This window comes from Thunnus maccoyii, chromosome 21, assembly GCF_910596095.1.
Source record: "Thunnus maccoyii chromosome 21, fThuMac1.1, whole genome shotgun sequence".
NCBI lineage: Eukaryota > Metazoa > Chordata > Actinopteri > Scombriformes > Scombridae > Thunnus > Thunnus maccoyii.
Genome location: NC_056553.1, coordinates 22096573 through 22118533, shown reverse-complemented (window position 1 = coordinate 22118533; position 21961 = coordinate 22096573). Strand labels below are relative to the sequence as shown.

Genomic DNA, 21961 nt, shown 5'->3' with positions numbered 1-21961 from the left:
ATCCTCGTCTTCCACAGCGATGGTGGTATAGTGGTGAGCATAGCTGCCTTCCAAGCAGTTAACCCGGGTTCGATTCCCGGCCATCGCAGTTCCCTCTCGTTGTTTACAAAGCAAGCGGCAACTTCCGTGGCTGAGGAACCAAGCCAGTGCGAGAGTGCCAAATACTGCAGTTACTCGAATGGCCACTTGAGGCTGTCTCCAATAGCGAGTCAATCTGCGTAGACCCCCATGCTGCATGTTGAAATGCCCAGCTTTACGGCAGAAACAGACGTGTTTACAGCCTGGTACAAAATGTGAAATGCTCCTCGCCCGGGTTTGGTCTCTATAGCTAATTTCCCTGTTCATGACAACTCAACAGTGGGAGGTTTCTTATATAACTGACCCATTTAAATTTTCCTGAGGCTAAAAGTCACGCAGCGCCAAAGCTGTCCAAAGCTCGTCTTTGTCTTCCAGAGGGTGGTGTAGTTCAGCTTTCTGTTGGTCTCTTCTAATAAATTGCCTTAAATTGCAGACATACCACAGGGTTCCCTCAGGTCCTCTTACGAAACCTACAATGTTTGGGAAGTGATTAAAAATTAGGGGTCCGTCACATTGTTGATGAACAACTGTTTTCAGTCTCGGGAGTGTAGTTCCGTGTACGGCACACGACACTGCAACACGGCTACGTTTACAGAGCTTTGCTAGCTTGTTGTGCTGCATATCACAAACTCTTGAATTTGTATCACATCACAGAAGGTGACAAGACCACTCTCTTGAGACAGTGGGCCTCATGCAAGAACCACTCGTACGAACAGATTCGTTCTTCAGAGACACGTACGACTGATTTAAGAACATTTGTGGTGAATGGGAATTTGACTGAAAATTGTCTTTTTTGTAATGGATTCATTGCTCACGTAATCAATAGGGAAAACTGCCAAACATTTGCTGGTTTTACTTTGTCGTTGTGAAGGTTTGCTGCTCGTCTTAGTTTGACATGATTGCAAACTGAATTTTTGGGGTTCTGGACTTTTGGATCATTTGTGGTGTAGCCTACGTTGTGGTTTCAGGGCCTACACATGTAGCTGCTGTAGTTATAGTGTATCCCCTTTACGCTGAAGTAGATATCCAGCTTAAGTTGTGCTACATCCCTTTGTTCAAACTCTTCTCATATGTCTGCTATCTTAATTCGCTCTATAAACGGGGGGATGTAGCTCAGTGGTAGAGCGCATGCTTTGCATGTATGAGGCCCCGGGTTCAATCCCCGGCATCTCCAACAGGTTTTATGATGACAACAAACTTGTAGACATCACATCACCTCAGCAGAGACAAAGAATCAAAAGGCTTCACACTGAAAAAATATGCACGTGCAATTTGTATATAAGAGCTTGTGTATGAATGGGACGGAACATTGAGAACACTCCCTAATAGAAAAGCGTAATAAGACAGGACAGAGAAACTTGTGGAGTACTTCTCGCTAAGTTAAACAAAGACGATAGTGTTTTTTATTTGTAGGTGATGGCGATGTGACATATCCGTGACATGGTTGCTTTTCTTTTATTACCTGTCAGATCTCTATCGAGACACAGTCATACACCAAAACTGAAGAGTAATACTGCCTTTACAAACTGTCTGTGAAGCTCTTTGTGAGGCGATGATATGAATGTTGTACTGTAGTGTGGTATTGGTGGAACGCGTGTGACACGTATGCATTTGACACCCCAACAACAGATTCTTATCAGGGTGGTTGTTGTGGCCGAGTGGTTAAGGCGATGGACTAGAAATCCATTGGGGTCTCCCCGCGCAGGTTCGAATCCTGCCGACAACGATGCCTTAATCTTGTTCACGCGCTGCCTGATGGAATTCTGAGAAGCCAGGAGAACCGTAGGGGGGACCTCTTGGTAGAGTAGTGAAATGCCTTCAAGAATGAAACAGTAAATCTGGTTGCTTTCAAATGAGTCATTCTAGATGTTGGACTGGACCTGCGCTACTTGCTCTTCTGCACAGTCCTTCACGTCATACATTGACTACATACAATATCCACTCTGTTATCATTTAGTTTCTTGCAGCGTAGCTTCCGTAGTCAATAATAATATTACTATTAGTTACAGGTATGTCAAACTACATTCTTCTCTTCTCTGCTTGGTGTACCTCCCTCCTCCTCTCCCTGTTGAATCCTTACACTGATATAAAGTGCTGATTTTGCAGTAAAATCCTCATCTTGCACAGCGATGGTGGTATAGTGGTGAGCATAGCTGCCTTCCAAGCAGTTGACCCAGGTTCGATTCCCGGCCATCGCAGTTCTGTTTTGTTGTTTATGAAGTCAGTGGCAATCTCCGCGGCTGATAAAATCAAGCCAACGGGAAAGTGCCAAAAACTGCTGAGTTGGCGGCGAAATCCTCGTCTTCCACAGCGATGGTGGTATAGTGGTGAGCATAGCTGCCTTCCAAGCAGTTAACCCGGGTTCGAATCACGGCCATCGCAGTTCCCTCTCGTTGTTTACAAAGCAAGCGGCAACTTCCGTGGCTGAGGAACCAAGCCAGCGCGAGAGTGCCAAATACTGCAGTTACTCGAATGGCCACTTGAGGCTGTCTCCAATAGCGAGTCAATCTGCGTAGACCCCCATGCTGCATGTTGAAATGCCCAGCTTTACGGCAGAAACAGACGTGTTTACAGCCTGGTACAAAATGTGAAATGCTCCTCGCCCGGGTTTGGTCTCTATAGCTAATTTCCCCGTTCATGACAACTCAACAGTGGGAGGTTTTTTATATAACTGACCCGTTTAAATTTTCCTGAGGCTAAAAGTCACGCAGCGCCAAAGCTGTCCAAAGCTCGTCTTTGTCTTCCAGAGGGTGGTGTAGTTCAGCTTTCTGTTGGTCTCTTCTAATAAATTGCCTTAAATTGCAGACATACCACAGGGTTCCCTCAGGTCCTCTTACGAAACCTGCCCGACAACGTTTGGGAAGTGATTAAAAATTAGGGGTCCGTCACATTGTTGATGAACAACTGTTTTCAGTCTCGGGAGTGTAGTTCCGTGTACGGCACACGACACTGCAACACGGCTACGTTTACAGAGCTTCGCTAGCTTGTTGTGCTACATATCACAAACTCTTGAATTTGTATCACATCACAGAAGGTGAAAAGACCACTCTCTTGAGACAGTGGGCCTCATGCAAGAACCACTCGTACGAACAGATTCGTTCTTCAGAGACACGTACGACTGATTTAAGAACATTTGTGGTGAATGGGAATTTGACTGAAAATTGTCTTTTTTGTAATGGATTCATTGCTCACGTAATCAATAGGGAAAACTGCCAAACATTTGCTGGTTTTACTTTGTCGTTGTGAAGGTTTGCTGCTCGTCTTAGTTTGACATGATTGCAAACTGAACTTTTGGGGTTCTGGACTCATTTGTGGTGTAGCCTACGTTGTGGTTTCAGGGCCTACACATGTAGCTGCTGTAGTTATAGTGTATCCCCTTTACGCTGAAGTAGATATCCAGCTTAAGTTGTGCTACATCCCTTTGTTCAAACTCTTCTCATATGTCTGCTATCTTAATTCGTTCTATAAACGGGGGGATGTAGCTCAGTGGTAGAGCGCATGCTTTGCATGTATGAGGCCCCGGGTTCAATCCCCGGCATCTCCAACAGGTTTTATGATGACAACAAACTTGTAGACATCACATCACCTCAGCAGAGACGAAGAATCAAAAGGCTTCACACTGAAAAAATATGCACGTGCAATTTGTATATAAGAGCTTGTGTATGAATGGGACGGAACATTGAGAACACTCCCTAATAGAAAAGCGTAATAAGACAGGACAGAGAAACTTGTGGAGTACTTCTCGCTAAGTTAAACAAAGACGATAGTGTTTTTTATTTGTAGGTGATGGTGATGTGACATATCCGTGACATGGTTGCTTTTCTTTTATTACCTGTCAGATCTCTATCGAGACACAGTCATACACCAAAACTGAAGAGTAATACTGCCTTTACAAACTGTCTGTGAAGCTCTTTGTGAGGCGATGATATGAATGTTGTACTGTAGTGTGGTATTGGTGGAACAACGCGTGTGACACGTATGCATTTGACACCCCAACAACAGATTCTTATCAGGGTGGTTGTCGTGGCCGAGTGGTTAAGGCGATGGACTAGAAATCCATTGGGGTCTCCCCGCGCAGGTTCGAATCCTGCCGACAACGATGCCTTAATCTTGTTCACGCGCTGCCTGATGGAATTCTGAGAAGCCAGGAGAACCGTAGGGGGGACCTCTTGGATGAGCAGTGAAATGCCTTCAAGAATGAAACAGTAAATCTGGTTGCTTTCAAATGAGTCATTCTAGATGTTGGACTGGACCTGCGCTACTTGCTCTTCTGCACAGTCCTTCACGTCATACATTGACTACATACAATATCCACTCTGTTATCATTTAGTTTCTTGCAGCGTAGCTTCCGTAGTCAATAATAATATTACTATTAGTTACAGGTATGTCAAACTACATTCTTCTCTTCTCTGCTTGGTGTACCTCCCTCCTCCTCTCCCTGTTGAATCCTTACACTGATATAAAGTGCTGATTTTGCAGTAAAATCCTCATCTTGCACAGCGATGGTGGTATAGTGGTGAGCATAGCTGCCTTCCAAGCAGTTGACCCGGGTTCGATTCCCGGCCATCGCAGTTCTGTTTTGTTGTTTATGAAGTCAGTGGCAATCTCCGCGGCTGATAAAATCAAGCCAACGGGAAAGTGCCAAAAACTGCTGAGTTGGCGGCAAAATCCTCGTCTTCCACAGCGATGGTGGTATAGTGGTGAGCATAGCTGCCTTCCAAGCAGTTGACCCGGGTTCGATTCATGGCCATCGCAGTTCCCTCTCGTTGTTTACAAAGCAAGCGGCAACTTCCGTGGCTGAGGAACCAAGCCAGCGCGAGAGTGCCAAATACTGCAGTTACTCGAATGGCCACTTGAGGCTGTCTCCAATAGCGAGTCAATCTGCGTAGACCCCCATGCTGCATGTTGAAATGCCCAGCTTTACGGCAGAAACAGACGTGTTTACAGCCTGGTACAAAATGTGAAATGCTCCTCGCCCGGGTTTGGTCTCTATAGCTAATTTCCCTGTTCATGACAACTCAACAGTGGGAGGTTTCTTATATAACTGACCCGTTTAAATTTTCCTGAGGCTAAAAGTCACGCAGCGCCAAAGCTGTCCAAAGCTCGTCTTTGTCTTCCAGAGGGTGGTGTAGTTCAGCTTTCTGTTGGTCTCTTCTAATAAATTGCCTTAAATTGCAGACATACCACAGGGTTCCCTCAGGTCCTCTTACGAAACCTACAATGTTTGGGAAGTGATTAAAAATTAGGGGTCCGTCACATTGTTGATGAACAACTGTTTTCAGTCTCGGGAGTGTAGTTCCGTGTACGGCACACGACACTGCAACACGGCTACGTTTACAGAGCTTTGCTAGCTTGTTGTGCTACATATCACAAACTCTTGAATTTGTATCACATCACAGAAGGTGACAAGACCACTCTCTTGAGACAGTGGGCCTCATGCAAGAACCACTCGTACGAACAGATTCGTTCTTCAGAGACACGTACGACTGATTTAAGAACATTTGTGGTGAATGGGAATTTGACTGAAAATTGTCTTTTTTGTAATGGATTCATTGCTCACGTAATCAATAGGGAAAACTGCCAAACATTTGCTGGTTTTACTTTGTCGTTGTGAAGGTTTGCTGCTCGTCTTAGTTTGACATGATTGCAAACTGAATTTTTGGGGTTCTGGACTTTTGGATCATTTGTGGTGTAGCCTACGTTGTGGTTTCAGGGCCTACAAATGTAGCTGCTGTAGTTATAGTGTATCCCCTTTACGCTGAAGTAGATATCCAGCTTAAGTTGTGCTACATCCCTTTGTTCAAACTCTTCTCATATGTCTGCTATCTTAATTCGCTCTATAAACGGGGGGATGTAGCTCAGTGGTAGAGCGCATGCTTTGCATGTATGAGGCCCCGGGTTCAATCCCCGGCATCTCCAACAGGTTTTATGATGACAACAAACTTGTAGACATCACATCACATCACCTCAGCAGAGACGAAGAATCAAAAGGCTTCACACTGAAAAAATATGCACGTGCAATTTGTATATAAGAGCTTGTGTATGAATGGGACGGAACATTGAGAACACTCCCTAATAGAAAAGCGTAATAAGACAGGACAGAGAAACTTGTGGAGTACTTCTCGCTAAGTTAAACAAAGACGATAGTGTTTTTTATTTGTAGGTGATGGTGATGTGACATATCCGTGACATGGTTGCTTTTCTTTTATTACCTGTCAGATCTCTATCGAGACACAGTCATACACCAAAACTGAAGAGTAATACTGCCTTTACAAACTGTCTGTGAAGCTCTTTGTGAGGCGATGATATGAATGTTGTACTGTAGTGTGGTATTGGTGGAACAACGCGTGTGACACGTATGCATTTGACACCCCAACAACAGATTCTTATCAGGGTGGTTGTCGTGGCCGAGTGGTTAAGGCGATGGACTAGAAATCCATTGGGGTCTCCCCGCGCAGGTTCGAATCCTGCCGACAACGATGCCTTAATCTTGTTCACGCGCTGCCTGATGGAATTCTGAGAAGCCAGGAGAACCGTAGGGGGGACCTCTTGGTAGAGTAGTGAAATGCCTTCAAGAATGAAACAGTAAATCTGGTTGCTTTCAAATGAGTCATTCTAGATGTTGGACTGGACCTGCGCTACTTGCTCTTCTGCACAGTCCTTCACGTCATACATTGACTACATACAATATCCACTCTGTTATCATTTAGTTTCTTGCAGCGTAGCTTCCGTAGTCAATAATAATATTACTATTAGTTACAGGTATGTCAAACTACATTCTTCTCTTCTCTGCTTGGTGTACCTCCCTCCTCCTCTCCCTGTTGAATCCTTACACTGATATAAAGTGCTGATTTTGCAGTAAAATCCTCATCTTGCACAGCGATGGTGGTATAGTGGTGAGCATAGCTGCCTTCCAAGCAGTTGACCCGGGTTCGATTCCCGGCCATCGCAGTTCCCTTTCGTTGTTTACAAAGCAAGCGGCAACTTCTGTGGCTGAGGAACCAAGCCAGCGCGAGAGTGCCAAATACTGCAGTTACTCGAATGGCCACTTGAGGCTGTCTCCAATAGCGAGTCAATCTGCGTAGACCCCCATGCTGCATGTTGAAATGCCCAGCTTTACAGCAGAAACAGACGTGTTTACAGCCTGGTACAAAATGTGAAATGCTCCTCGCCCGGGTTTGGTCTCTATAGCTAATTTCCCCGTTCATGACAACTCAACAGTGGGAGGTTTTTTATATAACTGACCCGTTTAAATTTTCCTGAGGCTAAAAGTCACGCAGCGCCAAAGCTGTCCAAAGCTCGTCTTTGTCTTCCAGAGGGTGGTGTAGTTCAGCTTTCTGTTGGTCTCTTCTAATAAATTGCCTTAAATTGCAGACATACCACAGGGTTCCCTCAGGTCCTCTTACGAAACCTGCCCGACAACGTTTGGGAAGTGATTAAAAATTAGGGGTCCGTCACATTGTTGATGAACAACTGTTTTCAGTCTCGGGAGTGTAGTTCCGTGTACGGCACACGACACTGCAACACGGCTACGTTTACAGAGCTTCGCTAGCTTGTTGTGCTACATATCACAAACTCTTGAATTTGTATCACATCACAGAAGGTGAAAAGACCACTCTCTTGAGACAGTGGGCCTCATGCAAGAACCACTCGTACGAACAGATTCGTTCTTCAGAGACACGTACGACTGATTTAAGAACATTTGTGGTGAATGGGAATTTGACTGAAAATTGTCTTTTTTGTAATGGATTCATTGCTCACGTAATCAATAGGGAAAACTGCCAAACATTTGCTGGTTTTACTTTGTCGTTGTGAAGGTTTGCTGCTCGTCTTAGTTTGACATGATTGCAAACTGAATTTTTGGGGTTCTGGACTTTTGGATCATTTGTGGTATAGCCTACGTTGTGGTTTCAGGGCCTACACATGTAGCTGCTGTAGTTATAGTGTATCCCCTTTACGCTGAAGTAGATATCCAGCTTAAGTTGTGCTACATCCCTTTGTTCAAACTCTTCTCATATGTCTGCTATCTTAATTCGCTCTATAAACGGGGGGATGTAGCTCAGTGGTAGAGCGCATGCTTTGCATGTATGAGGCCCTGGGTTCAATCCCCGGCATCTCCAACAGGTTTTATGATGACAACAAACTTGTAGACATCACATCACATCACCTCAGCAGAGACAAAGAATCAAAAGGCTTCACACTGAAAAAATATGCACGTGCAATTTGTATATAAGAGCTTGTGTATGAATGGGACGGAACATTGAGAACACTCCCTAATAGAAAAGCGTAATAAGACAGGACAGAGAAACTTGTGGAGTACTTCTCGCTAAGTTAAACAAAGACGATAGTGTTTTTTATTTGTAGGTGATGGTGATGTGACATATCCGTGACATGGTTGCTTTTCTTTTATTACCTGTCAGATCTCTATCGAGACACAGTCATACACCAAAACTGAAGAGTAATACTGCCCTTACAAACTGTCTGTGAAGCTCTTTGTGAGGCGATGATATGAATGTTGTACTGTAGTGTGGTATTGGTGGAACAACGCGTGTGACACGTATGCATTTGACACCCCAACAACAGATTCTTATCAGGGTGGTTGTCGTGGCCGAGTGGTTAAGGCGATGGACTAGAAATCCATTGGGGTCTCCCCGCGCAGGTTCGAATCCTGCCGACAACGATGCCTTAATCTTGTTCACGCGCTGCCTGATGGAATTCTGAGAAGCCAGGAGAACCGTAGGGAGCACCTCTTGGATGAGCAGTGAAATGCCTTCAAGAATGAAATAGTGAATCTGGTTGCTTTCAAATGAGTCATTCTAGGTGTTGGACTGGACCTGCGCTACTTGCTCTTCTGCACAGTCCTTCACGTCATACATTGACTACATACAATATCCACTCTGTTATCATTTAGTTTCTTGCAGCGTAGCTTCCGTAGTCAATAATAATATTACTATTAGTTACAGGTATGTCAAACTACATTCTTCTCTTCTCTGCTTGGTGTACCTCCCTCCTCCTCTCCTCTGTTCCTCCTCCTCTCCCTGTTGAATCCTTACACTGATATAAAGTGCTGATTTTGCAGTAAAATCCTCATCTTGCACAGCGATGGTGGTATAGTGGTGAGCATAGCTGCCTTCCAAGCAGTTGACCCGGGTTCGATTCCCGGCCATCGCAGTTCTGTTTTGTTGTTTATGAAGTCAGTGGCAATCTCCGCGGCTGATAAAATCAAGCCAACGGGAAAGTGCCAAAAACTGCTGAGTTGGCGGCAAAATCCTCGTCTTCCACAGCGATGGTGGTATAGTGGTGAGCATAGCTGCCTTCCAAGCAGTTGACCCGGGTTCGATTCCCGGCCATCGCAGTTCCCTTTCGTTGTTTACAAAGTAAGCGGCTTCCGTGGCTGAGGAACCAAGCCAGCGCGAGAGTGCCAAATACTGCAGTTACTCGAATGGCCACTTGAGGCTGTCTCCAATAGCGAGTCAATCTGCGTAGACCCCCATGCTGCATGTTGAAATGCCCAGCTTTACGGCAGAAACAGACGTGTTTACAGCCTGGTACAAAAAAGGGGTTTGGTCTCTGTAGCTGATTTCCCCGTTCATGACAACTCAACAGTGGGAGATTTTTCTATATAAATCACCCGCGAGTCAATCTGTATAGATCCACATGTCGACATGCCCAACTTTACACCAGAAATAAACATGTTAAGTGCGTCGTACAAAAACTGTTTTGGCCTGTATAGGTAATTTTTCCTCTTCATGACAAATGTAAGTCAAGTCATGTGAGTCAACATTTTCTCACATGTTATTGTACATGACCACTTTAGGAAAAGTAGGATTTAGTGGCCAAAATAAATGTACGTATAGTTTGGTATGCTATTTTCATTTTTCAGAAATCTAACTTTGTTTTTATGAGAAAGAATCTAATTTTTGTACATGTCAAAGTTACATTATTTCAGGTTACATAATGTTTTGGTCTGTGTATAGTTGCTCACTTCACAACAATATACAGAAGTGCACCTTTCACTGCAGTGCAATGATTTAATATATTGTCTGAGTTAAAAATGCTCCACAATACAACCAAAATTCACAAATATGACATAGTGCATACATAAAGTTACATTCTTTCTTTTTTCCTCTCAGGTCTATACATGTTCTGTATAGCTTGAAGAACAAGGGGATGTAGCTCAGTGGTAGAGCGCATGCTTTGCATGTATGAGGCCCCGGGTTCAATCCCCGGCATCTCCACATGCTTTTGATAATTGGAGGTCAAACTGTTGTGATTTCACAATGTGTGACCTAGTAGTCATCTGTTGTAGAGGTGTAAATACTTTGCTCTGTTACAAGAATAATTACCCTCATAACAGAACACCATCATTAACTATACCCCGAGAAATGACCAGACATGAACCAACACCTCTCTTGACACATTTTAAATGAAAGTGAACTCTTCATATAAAAAAACAGAAGTTGATGTAGGGCTGTTGTATTAAATTACATCACATTGTACAATTCCAAAACGACAACTAAATTTAAAGTTGAAGCACTCAAAGAAAGTACAAAGAAAGTACATTGCCATTTTTTTACAGTTACTTCCAGGCACATGGCCTTTGTACAGTGTTAGATAAACTTAACACGGTGAGTTCAATATTCAAACAGTCTCTCTCTCTCGGGCTCTTATTAAAACAACAGTGACAGGAAAAAGTCACTAAGTATTATTTATTTTATTTTTGCATTTTATTCATAAATATTGAAAAGATTTCATATTTTAATTGGTCTTAAACACTTTAAGAAGTCTTAGGAAAGGCTTTGCTTACCTGCAGTTGCATGGCGGCACATTTAATATCCAATACATGTGAACAGTTTCCTTAAAATAAAACCCCATCATGCTCTGTTCCTTAAAGCAGCTACGACAGCCATGCAGCTGTTAACAACTTAACCACCATAGATGAAACCTGAGAAGACTGGATGAGTCCTGCAGAGTCAGCAGTTCACAAAAGTATGAAGGGGCACAAATAGGACATACAGCAGCTGAAGTGTGCTCTCTACTGTTGACTTACAGAACACCAAGGTCCAGTGGTTGCAGAAGTATTCAGATCCTTTACTTAAGTAAAAGTAACTAATACTACAATGTAAAAACACTCCATTACAATTGCCCTGCACCAAAAATATTGCTTAGGTAAAAGTACAAATGTACAAATGTACTTAAATGTCAAAAGTAAAAGAACTGCAGAAAAATGGCTTCTGTGACTGTGTAAGCAGCATTTTAATGTTGTAGCTGCTCAAGGTAGAGCTAGTTTGAACTACTTTATACACTGTTTTATACACAATACTACACTGTAGTTTTATCCAGTGGTTCCCAAACTAGGTGGCAGGCCCCTCCAAAGGCTCACAAGATAAATCTGAGGGATCATGAGATGATTAACAAGACAGGAAAGAAGAAAAAACAAAGCTGTGCCAACTAGATTTTTATTAATTTTTGGATTGTCCTCTAATCTTTGCTTATAATGTGAAATATTTGATAATTTGACCTCTCTGGGTCTCAAATAGTTATTAAAATGAATGAAACAATCTGACATGTTTAGAGGGTAAATCTCATTTTGGTGGAACTGCTTATAACTTTTCTGAAAGATGACCAGTTTTTTTATGAATATTTATTTCGTACAAATATTTTAAAAATTATTCATTTTCAGGGAAGAAGAAAAAAACACGTAAAATACCAGTGCACAGGTCGGTTACATCGCTATCTCAGTCTCTCTCTGCTTCACTGTTTTGTCTATCAGCAGGTCTCAACAAGGTGAGTCACATCTACCTGACATGTGACGCACATTTCCTGATTTGGACATCACTCCAAGAGTTGGGGGTGTTCCCCAGAGATAAAGCTGAGCTACTGACGCACAAGGTGCCCCCAAGGGACTCTCCATAACCTGTTGTTCCCCTTCTCCTTTCCACAAAGTTAGGTTGTAAAAAATAGGCAATAAATGAAAAGTGCAAAGCAATTATCGTTCTTCCCTACATGTTACATGTTGTGCTGTCTGATGTATAAATAGGTAGAGGTCTAAAATTCTAAAATTAAAGGCGTAATAAAAACAAAAACAGGATTTTTAAGCCTATTTCCACTTTTATTCGAATACAAATATGAATACAAATAATTTTGCTGCCTAAACAAATATAGATACAAATACAAATACTGGACTCTCTGCACATCCCTACTTGACATACAGATTGTGAACATTAATCGAGTTTCTGCCTTCTCCAACAACAAAAGGTGATCATACACAGATAAATCCCATTCCTAATGACGAGTGCTGTCACTTCACTGCAAGCACTAGTGAGAAAGAGCTGTATCTGCTGTTACCAGCAGATGGCAGTATGCAACTGTCACATTAATTGGGAAACCAATGAAATGCTGCCTCTGTGAGATCAGACTCAGAGGCAAGCCCCTCTACAGCAGAGCTCACCACCCACTCACATGTGACGGGTTTAGAAAGAGGAAGAGTGGGCTTGAGCTGCAGATAGGAGAGAAACACTTCACACATTTTAATCACTTGGGTTTCCCTGATGCAAAATCAGTAGTAGATACTGCCTATGACTAAACTAGAACAATTAAAAATCTTGTAGTAAAAGGCCTCACTAAAACTGTTTTCATGTCTCATCTATGTGGTCAAACTGCTTGCCGGAGAATACAGGAAAACCCACTATGCTGCTTCCAGTGAAATGGTACTTTGGGGTTTTTTCACCAATTTATTGCTTTTTCTTGCTGACATGCTGTAGAATATGTATCAGTCATGCAGTTTTGCTTAATTAGGGGTAGTGAGTATTCATTAGCTATCACCATTTTGGACTTCAAATTTCCTTTAGCAACTAAAAATGCATTTATTTTGGATGCCTGATGTGGAATCTCAGCAAAATACTGGGAATTCAAAAGAGATGTGAAAGTTTCAAATTTTAATTAGAGAGAAAACAGCTTGCTGATTTTTTCAAATATTGGATGGCTTGCCGTGAAATTTTGTATTCATGACATTCAAGGCCTAATGACTTTGGTAATTCTCTCATTTTTCCTCTAGCACCACCATTGGAGGCTGGCATTTGTGTTTTTTAGTGAAATATTTTGACAGCTATCAGATGCATTGCCATGCAATTTGGTACAGGCATTCATGTTCCCCCCAGGATGAATTGTAATAACTTTGGTGATGCCCTAATTTTACATCTAGCTCTATCATCAGGTCCATTTTAATTTTTATGCATTTAAATACAAAACTACACAGCCTCAGCTGGTTAGTTTGCATGCCAACATGCCAAACTAAGATGGTGAACATGGTAAAAATTATACCTACTAAACATTAACATCTTAGTATTGCTGCTGTGAGCATATTAGCATGCTGACATTAATTAGCAATTAGCTCAAAGCAACAGTGCCTAAGTACAGCATGACAGAGCCACTAGCCTGGCTGTAGACTCTTCTTATTCTTTTTTATAAAATAATGAAACTTCATTCCATACCAGTCTATGTGGGTGCATTAAGTGCAGAGGCTGCACTTTCCAGTGTGATTACTATATTTACTTTTATAGTAAAGAGAGAGAGGGGGGGAAGTCAAGTGTCCCCCGCCCACTCATATGTCACCATGGAGCCACGTTCGTAAACTACGAACAAAACTCATCTGTCCTTTCCATTAACACTCATCAGTGATGTAGACTGTCATTTCCGTATCAAATACCACATCTTTGCACACAGCCTCTGGTTTTACAGCTGGAAATCATGAGAGCATTCAAGCAAAAAACCCTTGTTGCTCAGAGATATTATACTGACATGAATTCATCTTATTTATTGCTCAACTTGCAGTTTATACATTGAAAATGACTATCCCTGCATTATCTCTTGCACTTGTTCACATGTTCAGTTTACAGGAGTTCAACTGTCAAATAGTGAGGACATAGAAAAAGAAAGTAGAGCTTATACACAGACAGAACATGAAACATACTGGCTCACTGAAAGTTTTCATTTCAAAGGGTATCTCTTTTATTTGTGAAGCGAAAATCCAAATTGAGCAATCTGAAAAATCACAGAGAGTACTGGCTTTTCATTTTATTGGAGCAACAGCAAAATTACACCCTTCCATTTTCAAACATTGTTAAGTCAAAAGCACAGCTGGCCTCATCTCACAGGATGTACAAAACACAATCAGATTCAGCATGCATTTCACAGAAGCGTCATTTGCATAGCATGATCATGCTATTAATATTCCACAGGAACTAACAGGAGGAAGTCCATAAAGAACTACATACAATCATGTTTGCATAATGCACACATACTTGAACAAATAGCTTACATTGTTAGTGATAAAATAACTTCTAGTTTCATGAGAAAAAAAACATATATTTGAGTTGTTACTGTGCACATTGAAATAAAAGCATGTACAAACATCCCGCAAGGGGCTCTGGGAACTCATACCAAAACTTAATGCTCATTAATACACAATGCATCTCATTCAAACACCGTCCTGCAGTGTTGCTGAGCAACATCAGCCCATTTCAGCGTCAAGGCTCAACTAATTCCATTCATTATAAGTCATCCTGAGTCTTGTAAAGAGTTCATCAGTGAGCCGTGCCACCTGCAGCTGTCCACCTGAACTGTTCATCAGTCCTCAACAGTGAAGAGTTAGCCAGTCAAAGAAGGATAATGGTAAATTATCAGTTGTCTTCAACTAAAGTTCGGCAAAATAAATGGCCATGATGGTCCAGTGCTAGCCATATTCTGATGTGGGGGGGCCTGTCACCAGTTTACAGTAACCTGACAAGGCCCCCAAGTCAATGTACAAAGAGCCCTTCCTCTTCATGTGGCCAGAATCTTCAGAGTACAGCGAAGATTCTGCAGAAAAGAAAAATAAGGACTTAGTGTTATAAAATTATTTGTTACTATTTCTAGTGGAACTGCATTCATAAATGTGTATCACAGGAAACACCGTCAACCTCCACACCTAAGTCCTTACCTTGGGTGGTGTCATGGTGCTGGCTCTGCTGGCGCAGTATGGCGTGGTTGGCCTCCTCCATCGCTGAGTCGAGGCTCCAACAGCGTGGCTGATCCTCCCTGGGCGGGTTGATGGCCTCGTCCTTCAGCAGCTCAGACGCCGAGCTCCGCAGAGCAGGGTTACTCTCCAGGGCTCGCTCCAGGAAGGAGCGCATGGCCTGGCTGCAGTCCTCCGCTATGTCCTCCAGAGGGGGTGCCAGCTTGTGGATCTGCAGGGAGAGAGATAAGGCAAAACTGGCATTAGAGAAAACTGCAGTGACAGAGACAAAAATAAAGTTGTAAAGACAGTCAAGGCCTGTGATAAAGAGAAAAAAACAGGCTTGAATTCCTCCAGCAGCTGTGACCCAGTTTTTCTTTTGTGAGTTACACTGTGAGTAGCAGCTTGTAAAACAAGTTTAGTTGTGGTAAAAGAGAACAAAGAAAGGTAGAAAAGTGACTTTGCCATGTCACATTACTTCCCCATAACAGTTTCATGAGGAAGTGAGTAACAGTGTCTAAATGAAAAGAGCTGATAATCATTTCAAAAACAGAAAGAGCACTTCTTAAAAGCATAGAACCCATGTAATGGAAAGCCTTTAAAAGAAACAGAAGTAGTGACTGACTAAATGGGTCATCGATCACGTTCTGCAAACACGCTGTTCTTACTCATGATAATCTACGCTATGGAAAACCTGAACAAAGTCATGGAAAAATTTGTCACTCTTTTAAATGCTGCAAGGTAAAGATACTATCTTGAGGCATGTAAGTATGATTCTTTTAAACAAGTGCTTACAATGTAGAGGTATGATGGGTAGGCAGTGCGTGGATATCTCCGCACCCAGGGAGGGCTACCAGTCTGCATGTGAATGATAGTGGTACCCAGGCTGTAGATGTCTGTCTTGGTGGTATGTCCGCGACACAGAACCAGCTCTGGACTCATATACATCTAGATAAAAGAAGGGATAATGAGATGAATTGGATACAGTAGAGTGACAGAAGATAATGGCAGAAAAAGTTATGAAAGTGGTTCCTCTTTTTTTGTTTGTTTTTTTCATTCCAATGAGTGTAACAGTGCCAAACCAAACAGGAAAACAAGCAACCATTAAAGGGTTTTTCTGTTGTAACCTTTAGACCCACGCTATGTGTGTCAAGGTAAGAGCAGTACAGAGTGTGAAAAGTAAACTCACTACCAGAGTTTGTCTCTCTCTGCTGGAAATTCCAGCCTGCTCTCCCATGTTCATGTCAGCCTGAGCAGCCCAGTGTATTTACTAGCTCTGTGTCTCTTGTATTATTACTTCTGGGTGTCTGCCCTGGGACTTTCCACAAGCCAAGCTATGAGAGGCCCAGAGTACATATGCAAACATGTGGGTCAAAACATGGGGAAGCAAGGAGGATGCAGGGTGGGAGAAAAAGACTCATGAGAAAACTCTGGGATTACGCCTAAAATTTCCCAAGTGCTGATTAAAACGTGCAAGCGCCAAGAGCCCCAAGAAAGAGCAGGCTATTATTAGCATCTTTGAGGTCAATGAGCACAATGACTTGCCAATCATTGGCTTTCTGTAATCATTTTGAAAAAGAGAGATGAGTGCTGACAAGTCTTCGAGACTTATTTCTTAAAATCCCCAAGGAAGTCTAGCCTGAGTGACTGCTGCCTTTTTTAGCAAACAAGTATTGATTAGAGTAGCAATTACAAAAGAAAAAAAAACAGAAATCTATCCATTTCAGGCTTTGGCTTGAAGCCTGTGAAAGTTGTAAACAACGTGACCACAATACACATATCAGATCTCTGGTTTATTGTCTTACCTCTGTTCCTCTCAGGTCTCTGGGAATGTATATATCCTCTGTCATCTGCACTGTCAGGCCAAAGTCCACCAGGACTGCCTTGTCTGACATCAAGACAATGTTACTGGCTAAAAAAAAAAAGAGAAAATGAAAAGTTATGTTTCACAGATGTTAAAGAGGTACAGCCTGTCAGAGAGTGTTGTACATTTGCAGTGTTTATGCTATGCTGTGCAGGCTGGCGTTTGATAAAATAAAAGGATTAATTAGTGACTTGTCAGACATATGGAACTGGCTTGCACTCAGTTTGCATTGATTTCAACTGGGAAAAGGCAACCGAAGCCTTCAAAGAAGAAGTCACATGCTTTTAGCAAAGGAATTCAACAGATGATTTGAGGACAAGCCTTTTGTGAAAAGTCTCATCCTTGTGCTTAAAAACCCTTACTGAGGTATAATTACATATTTTGATCGTAGGCAGGGTACACTAAGAACCACAGCAACATGTCAGAGGGCCAGGTTGGCCATTTTCCTAAGTCACTCGCCTCTCTGGACCCTACATTTAACCCTTCTGTGGAGGAGATGGCATAAGAAGCAGGCTGGAATTTCCAGACACCAAACAGCCTTTAGGCCATGAGGCTGACAGACGGCTCTGGAGAATGCTTTGATCCCAACCAATGTGGAGCTACCTAACATCAAACCTCAGCTGAGCCCCACCTACTGTAACAAGCCTTTTTTTTTGTAATCTCAGTCATTAGCTACCAGTCTCAGTCAGTGTAACCTGACTACCTTTCACTTCCTCAGAAATAGTTTGTCAAACCTACACAAGAGGAAACTCATTTCAATCAGTTGCTTTAAAATATTGTCAGTGTCAGATTTCTGTGGTATGTTTGGACTGATTCACTTCTTTCCTGCCAACCACTTAAGACTCTCTTAAAAACTGACATCATTCCATTTCCGGAACTATTTATACTCTATCAACAATGTTTTTTTTCTTCTTGCTCTTACGTTTGATGTCATGATGGATAACATTGTGCGAGTGGAGGTACTCCAGGCCCCGCAGGACTTGCTTGGTCACCCAGATGATCTCAAACTCCCTCATGGGCCCACAGCTGTCCAGCCTCTCCAGAACTGAGCCACCCTCGCCAGCCTCCATGAACAGGTGGACGCTCTGGTCCCACAGCAGAGCCCCGTACAGCTCAGCGATGTTCTCATGGCGGAAGCGGGCCTGGAACTCTATGTCAGCTGCTTTAAAGTTCTCCATGGGGATCTGTGAGGGTGATGATGAGATGTAAATAAATGCATGTTAGATGAGATGAGAGCAATACCACCCTCATGTCTCTACAATAATTCTGAAGCTAGAGCTAGTGGACAGTTAGCTTAGCTTAGCATAAAGAATGAAAGCAAGGGGAAAAAGCTAGCCTTGCTCTGTCCAAAGGTTAAAAAAAATTGCCTACACTACTTAGCACCTTCTAAAGCTAACACTTTGTTTAATCAGTACAAAAAACAAAGCGTACAAATGAAAAAGTTGGATGTATTATGGGGCATTATGTGCTGGACTATTTCTTGGCTGGGCGCAGTAACTTCCCGGAGTGACTGTGAGTTTGCCAGGCACTCCAGTAAAGATTAAACACGATACATGTTAATTAGTGAGCTTTTTTTTTTACCTTTGGACAGAGTCAGGGTAGCTGTTTCCCCGTTTCCAGTCTTTATGTTAAGCTAAGCTAATCATCTCCTATCTATAGTGTTTAAGTGTGGTATCAATTTTGTCACCTAACTCTGCAAGAAAATAAATGAACATGTTTCCTAAAATGTGGAACTATTCCTTAAAAGCATGCTTGTTGCAACACTGGCCAATCCTTAAATCATGATTAACTGATGACACTGTTATGTAAGGCTGTCTGCTGATATGCAGGAAATCTATTGTAACTCAGATACCAAGCACATAAACTGCTGCCGGGAAGGTTGCACCAGTGCATTGGTAAGTGTGTGTACACCACACTGTGTCAACATATCTGGTGATAGCACCAGACTAGGAAACTACTTCCTCATTTGTCAATATTTTCTGTGTAGAAAAGAGTAAACACGCCTCAGGTGAATAGGATGAAAAGAACAGTGTATACTGAGAAGTGTGCCAGGGACTGCTAGAGTTAAACTAAAGCATGCCTATAAATTCATTTTAGTATGAATTTACCATTAAGTGTCAAAAAACATCCAGAGGAGCTGAGGGAAGTTACTATTAAATTTCCATTCTTACATTATTCTTAGCCCATTTTGTAAATTTGTTTCAGAAACATGTTTTTTTTAGGGAGCACTGTTCCTCTTTCATTTCGAAGGAAAACATACCAAATGTCATGTTGACTTTAACATTCATTCAGAAGCAGTTGCTCTGTGAACAAATAGTACTTGGCAGATGAAAGATTTGGCACCCGGAGCTAAGACTTTCGAGAAGTCAGCACAGGTTGAATTCCAGGCATTGCTCAGCAAGACTCACCAGTTTGCAAGCCATCCTCTTCCTGGTGGTTGTGTCCTGGGCCAAGTGGACTTTCCCAAATGAGCCCTTAGGCACGAGGTCACAGCCGTGATTCTTGTAGGTCAATTTCCATGGAAACAGGAGAACGTCCATGTTGATCTGGTAGCGGCCTTTTTTTATAGCCATGTCCTTCTGCAAATAAAGGTCATTTTTTTTTAAAAAAAGAAGGGAAATACTGCATGTTTTTCTAGTCTGATAGTTAAAGGTCATCATGCACACTGACATTTAGTCTTGTTATGGAAACAGAAAGGACAAAAAACAGCTTCTCACCTTATTCAGCAAGACCCCCTTCTCCTCGGGCAGGTGCTGCAGGGCTGCCGTCTGCATGTTGGAGAGCTGGTTGACAAAGGACAGGAGGTCCGTCACCGTCCCGTACTGAACACCACCAACCCCATCATTATAGTCCTTCTGCTGACTCCCCGAGCCCACTGAGTCCCCAGCCTCCTCATTCTCATACATCTCCTCCTGGGAGAGCCCCTCTTCCAACAACAAACCCCCTTCCTCCTCCTCTTGTTCCAGCTGATAGAGAGTCTCTGCAGCGTTGATGATGTCCTCTAAATTCATGTGAGCCAATAGCAGATCAATGCCGTCGTCATATTTGTACTTCATCTTGGTGCTTGACTTGACTCCTGCTCGCTCTGAAATGAAACATCTGGAGTTCAGTTTGCAGTTTTTTGTTTAGAATTACAAGAGATCCTATCAGTGATCAGTCAGTTCATGACTTTAAAAAGTTCATCGGAGTGTGTAGAGAGCATGATTTACAATGACACTGCTTTGCTTTGATTCAGCTGGCTGGAGACACAGGGAGGGGCTTAAAAGATTGTTTTCCAAGCAGATGTGGGGAGTTTCACAGTAAAGCTGGGAAGCCCCCAGGAAAGCCTGGACCTTATTTTACAACTATAAAATACCCACAATGCTGATTATTTGTTTGTAAGAGAAAAAGCTAGTTAACGCACTTTGCTTGGCTTTTTGGAATAGCTTGTTACACAAATTACTGCATGCAAATCATACACATCTGCAAAACATATTTTTTTTAAGAGAGAGGGGTTTCCTTTCCCACCAAACCCACTTGTTAAATTTGAGAAAATAACCGAGATAGATTTTTGAACACAATCGAAATGTACATACTCAGAATAACTGCGTCTAGAGCAAAATGAGAGTAACAATTCGGGATATACAGACTTTACAACCAATCTCTGTGTAACAGCTATTATTATTATATGACATTGATTATAACGTCAGATGAGATATAGAAGAATAGAACAGGAAGTACTCACCGTGATCTGTGAATCTCAAGCTCCACGAGACTGTTGCATCTCCATCGTCCAACATCGACTGTCTGACTGACTGAGACTAGCCAGACTGTTTGTAGGAAGTAAACAGAGGAAGTGGAGCCGATCAGCGCGGAGGTGGAGGGGCTTTAATGTAAGGTGCCAGCGCTCTATTCTGCGTAGGTTTCGTTTTCCCTTCTGTTTTCTCAGATGAAAATCAAATTTCATGTGGCGCAATCGCAGAATCACGTGTCATCCACTTCCAAAGAATCGCTGGGTAGTTTCCTGAGGAAAATGTAAGTGGCATATTGTGAATGCACAATAGAAATATAACACGTTAGACATGTTCAAGTTCACCACAGCACGTTTAAATTAAATTTTAAACTTGCATGAACACACTCAGTGAACCAGTGACCTAGTTTTACTTAGGTAGGCTAATGTACTCCATTGTTTTAGGTACTTATACTTTAGTATTTCCATTTTTTGCTAATTAATTGTACTCCACTTCATCTGCGAGAGAAATATTGTATTTTTACCCCGCTACATTTATTTGAACACTTAAAAAAATAGAGTTTGCGAAATATGATTTATATTGATCAGCAGCTACAACCGTTACATACTTAGTGAATGCACCAGTAACAGCAGTAATTATAAGTATATACATGTAGTATATTCTGCTAACGATATTTATGTAATTTAAGCAACGTTTTACTGCAGGACATAATGGACTATTGTTACAGGGTTTATGTCTGCTTTTAGTTCAGTAACTTATCTGAAAACTTCTTTCACCACTGAGTAATGACCAGTCATCCATAACGGTACATGTATTTATCATTCCCCCCATCTCTTTATTCATAGAAACAGTCACTTAGAGCATGTGACATTAAGACAGAAAACACTTGGGCATCATATTGAAAAACAGATAACATAACAGGCATGACTTCACTTTCAGTTGGTTAATGGATTCAACATGGTAACAGGACAGACAGTGAAAGTAACAACAATAAAAAATAATATAAATTAATAACTTAACAGAAAAGATAGGCAATAAAATCATATTTCTCCAAGGAATTCTTGGAGCATACTAACTTAATGTGCACGTTTCTTTTTGTTTATAAGCAGTGTTGAGAATAACGCGTTACAAAGTAACTAGTAACTATAACTAATTAACGTTACTAATTTTCAGTAACATGCTCAACACTTTATGAGTTGGATAGACTCAAATACTTCCTAAATTCAAGAACTTGGATGTATGGATGTAATTTTTCCCATTAAAATGACTAAACGTACAATCCGTTGAACCCTC

At 42.0% G+C, this 21961-nt stretch overlaps 1 protein-coding gene, 1 long non-coding RNA gene and 17 other non-coding genes across 20 annotated transcripts in view; 18 read left to right on the top strand and 1 right to left on the bottom strand.

Annotated features, from left to right (window-relative positions):
* LOC121887885 overlaps positions 1-11971 on the top strand; it is a 38514-nt gene extending 26543 nt beyond the window's left edge. Inside the window, exon 5 of one of the 2 annotated variants that reach the window (XR_006093078.1) lies at positions 11855-11971. This is a non-coding gene — a long non-coding RNA (uncharacterized LOC121887885). Of the gene's footprint in view, positions 1-11851 lie in introns of both variants that reach the window. The other variant, XR_006093077.1, reaches the window with a different exon arrangement.
* On the top strand, positions 17-88 carry trnag-ucc. The gene has a single exon. It is a non-coding gene; the product is annotated as a tRNA-Gly (tRNA).
* Positions 1181-1252, top strand: trnaa-ugc. Its single transcript has one exon. It is a non-coding gene; the product is annotated as a tRNA-Ala (tRNA).
* On the top strand, positions 1723-1804 carry trnas-aga. The gene has a single exon. It is a non-coding gene; the product is annotated as a tRNA-Ser (tRNA).
* Positions 2205-2276, top strand: trnag-ucc. The gene has a single exon. It is a non-coding gene; the product is annotated as a tRNA-Gly (tRNA).
* Positions 2389-2460, top strand: trnag-ucc. The gene has a single exon. It is a non-coding gene; the product is annotated as a tRNA-Gly (tRNA).
* Positions 3551-3622, top strand: trnaa-ugc. Its single transcript has one exon. It is a non-coding gene; the product is annotated as a tRNA-Ala (tRNA).
* On the top strand, positions 4096-4177 carry trnas-aga. Its single transcript has one exon. It is a non-coding gene; the product is annotated as a tRNA-Ser (tRNA).
* Positions 4578-4649, top strand: trnag-ucc. The gene has a single exon. It is a non-coding gene; the product is annotated as a tRNA-Gly (tRNA).
* trnag-ucc lies at positions 4762-4833 on the top strand. Its single transcript has one exon. It is a non-coding gene; the product is annotated as a tRNA-Gly (tRNA).
* Positions 5926-5997, top strand: trnaa-ugc. The gene has a single exon. It is a non-coding gene; the product is annotated as a tRNA-Ala (tRNA).
* trnas-aga lies at positions 6476-6557 on the top strand. The gene has a single exon. It is a non-coding gene; the product is annotated as a tRNA-Ser (tRNA).
* trnag-ucc lies at positions 6958-7029 on the top strand. Its single transcript has one exon. It is a non-coding gene; the product is annotated as a tRNA-Gly (tRNA).
* trnaa-ugc lies at positions 8127-8198 on the top strand. Its single transcript has one exon. It is a non-coding gene; the product is annotated as a tRNA-Ala (tRNA).
* trnas-aga lies at positions 8677-8758 on the top strand. The gene has a single exon. It is a non-coding gene; the product is annotated as a tRNA-Ser (tRNA).
* Positions 9178-9249, top strand: trnag-ucc. Its single transcript has one exon. It is a non-coding gene; the product is annotated as a tRNA-Gly (tRNA).
* On the top strand, positions 9362-9433 carry trnag-ucc. Its single transcript has one exon. It is a non-coding gene; the product is annotated as a tRNA-Gly (tRNA).
* trnaa-ugc lies at positions 10245-10316 on the top strand. Its single transcript has one exon. It is a non-coding gene; the product is annotated as a tRNA-Ala (tRNA).
* Positions 11972-13349: 1378 nt separating the features above from the next.
* On the bottom strand, positions 13350-20947 carry map3k8 (mitogen-activated protein kinase kinase kinase 8). The gene is made up of 8 exons (XM_042398984.1): positions 20662-20947; positions 19655-20022; positions 19346-19516; positions 17860-18121; positions 16879-16985; positions 15869-16021; positions 15059-15305; positions 13350-14937 (listed from the first exon to the last, which is right to left on the bottom strand). The coding sequence occupies exons 1-8, from the start codon at positions 20714-20716 to the stop codon at positions 14813-14815; spliced, it is 1488 nt and encodes a 495-aa protein (XP_042254918.1). The 5' UTR covers positions 20717-20947; the 3' UTR covers positions 13350-14812.
* Positions 20948-21961: the final 1014 nt, after the last annotated feature.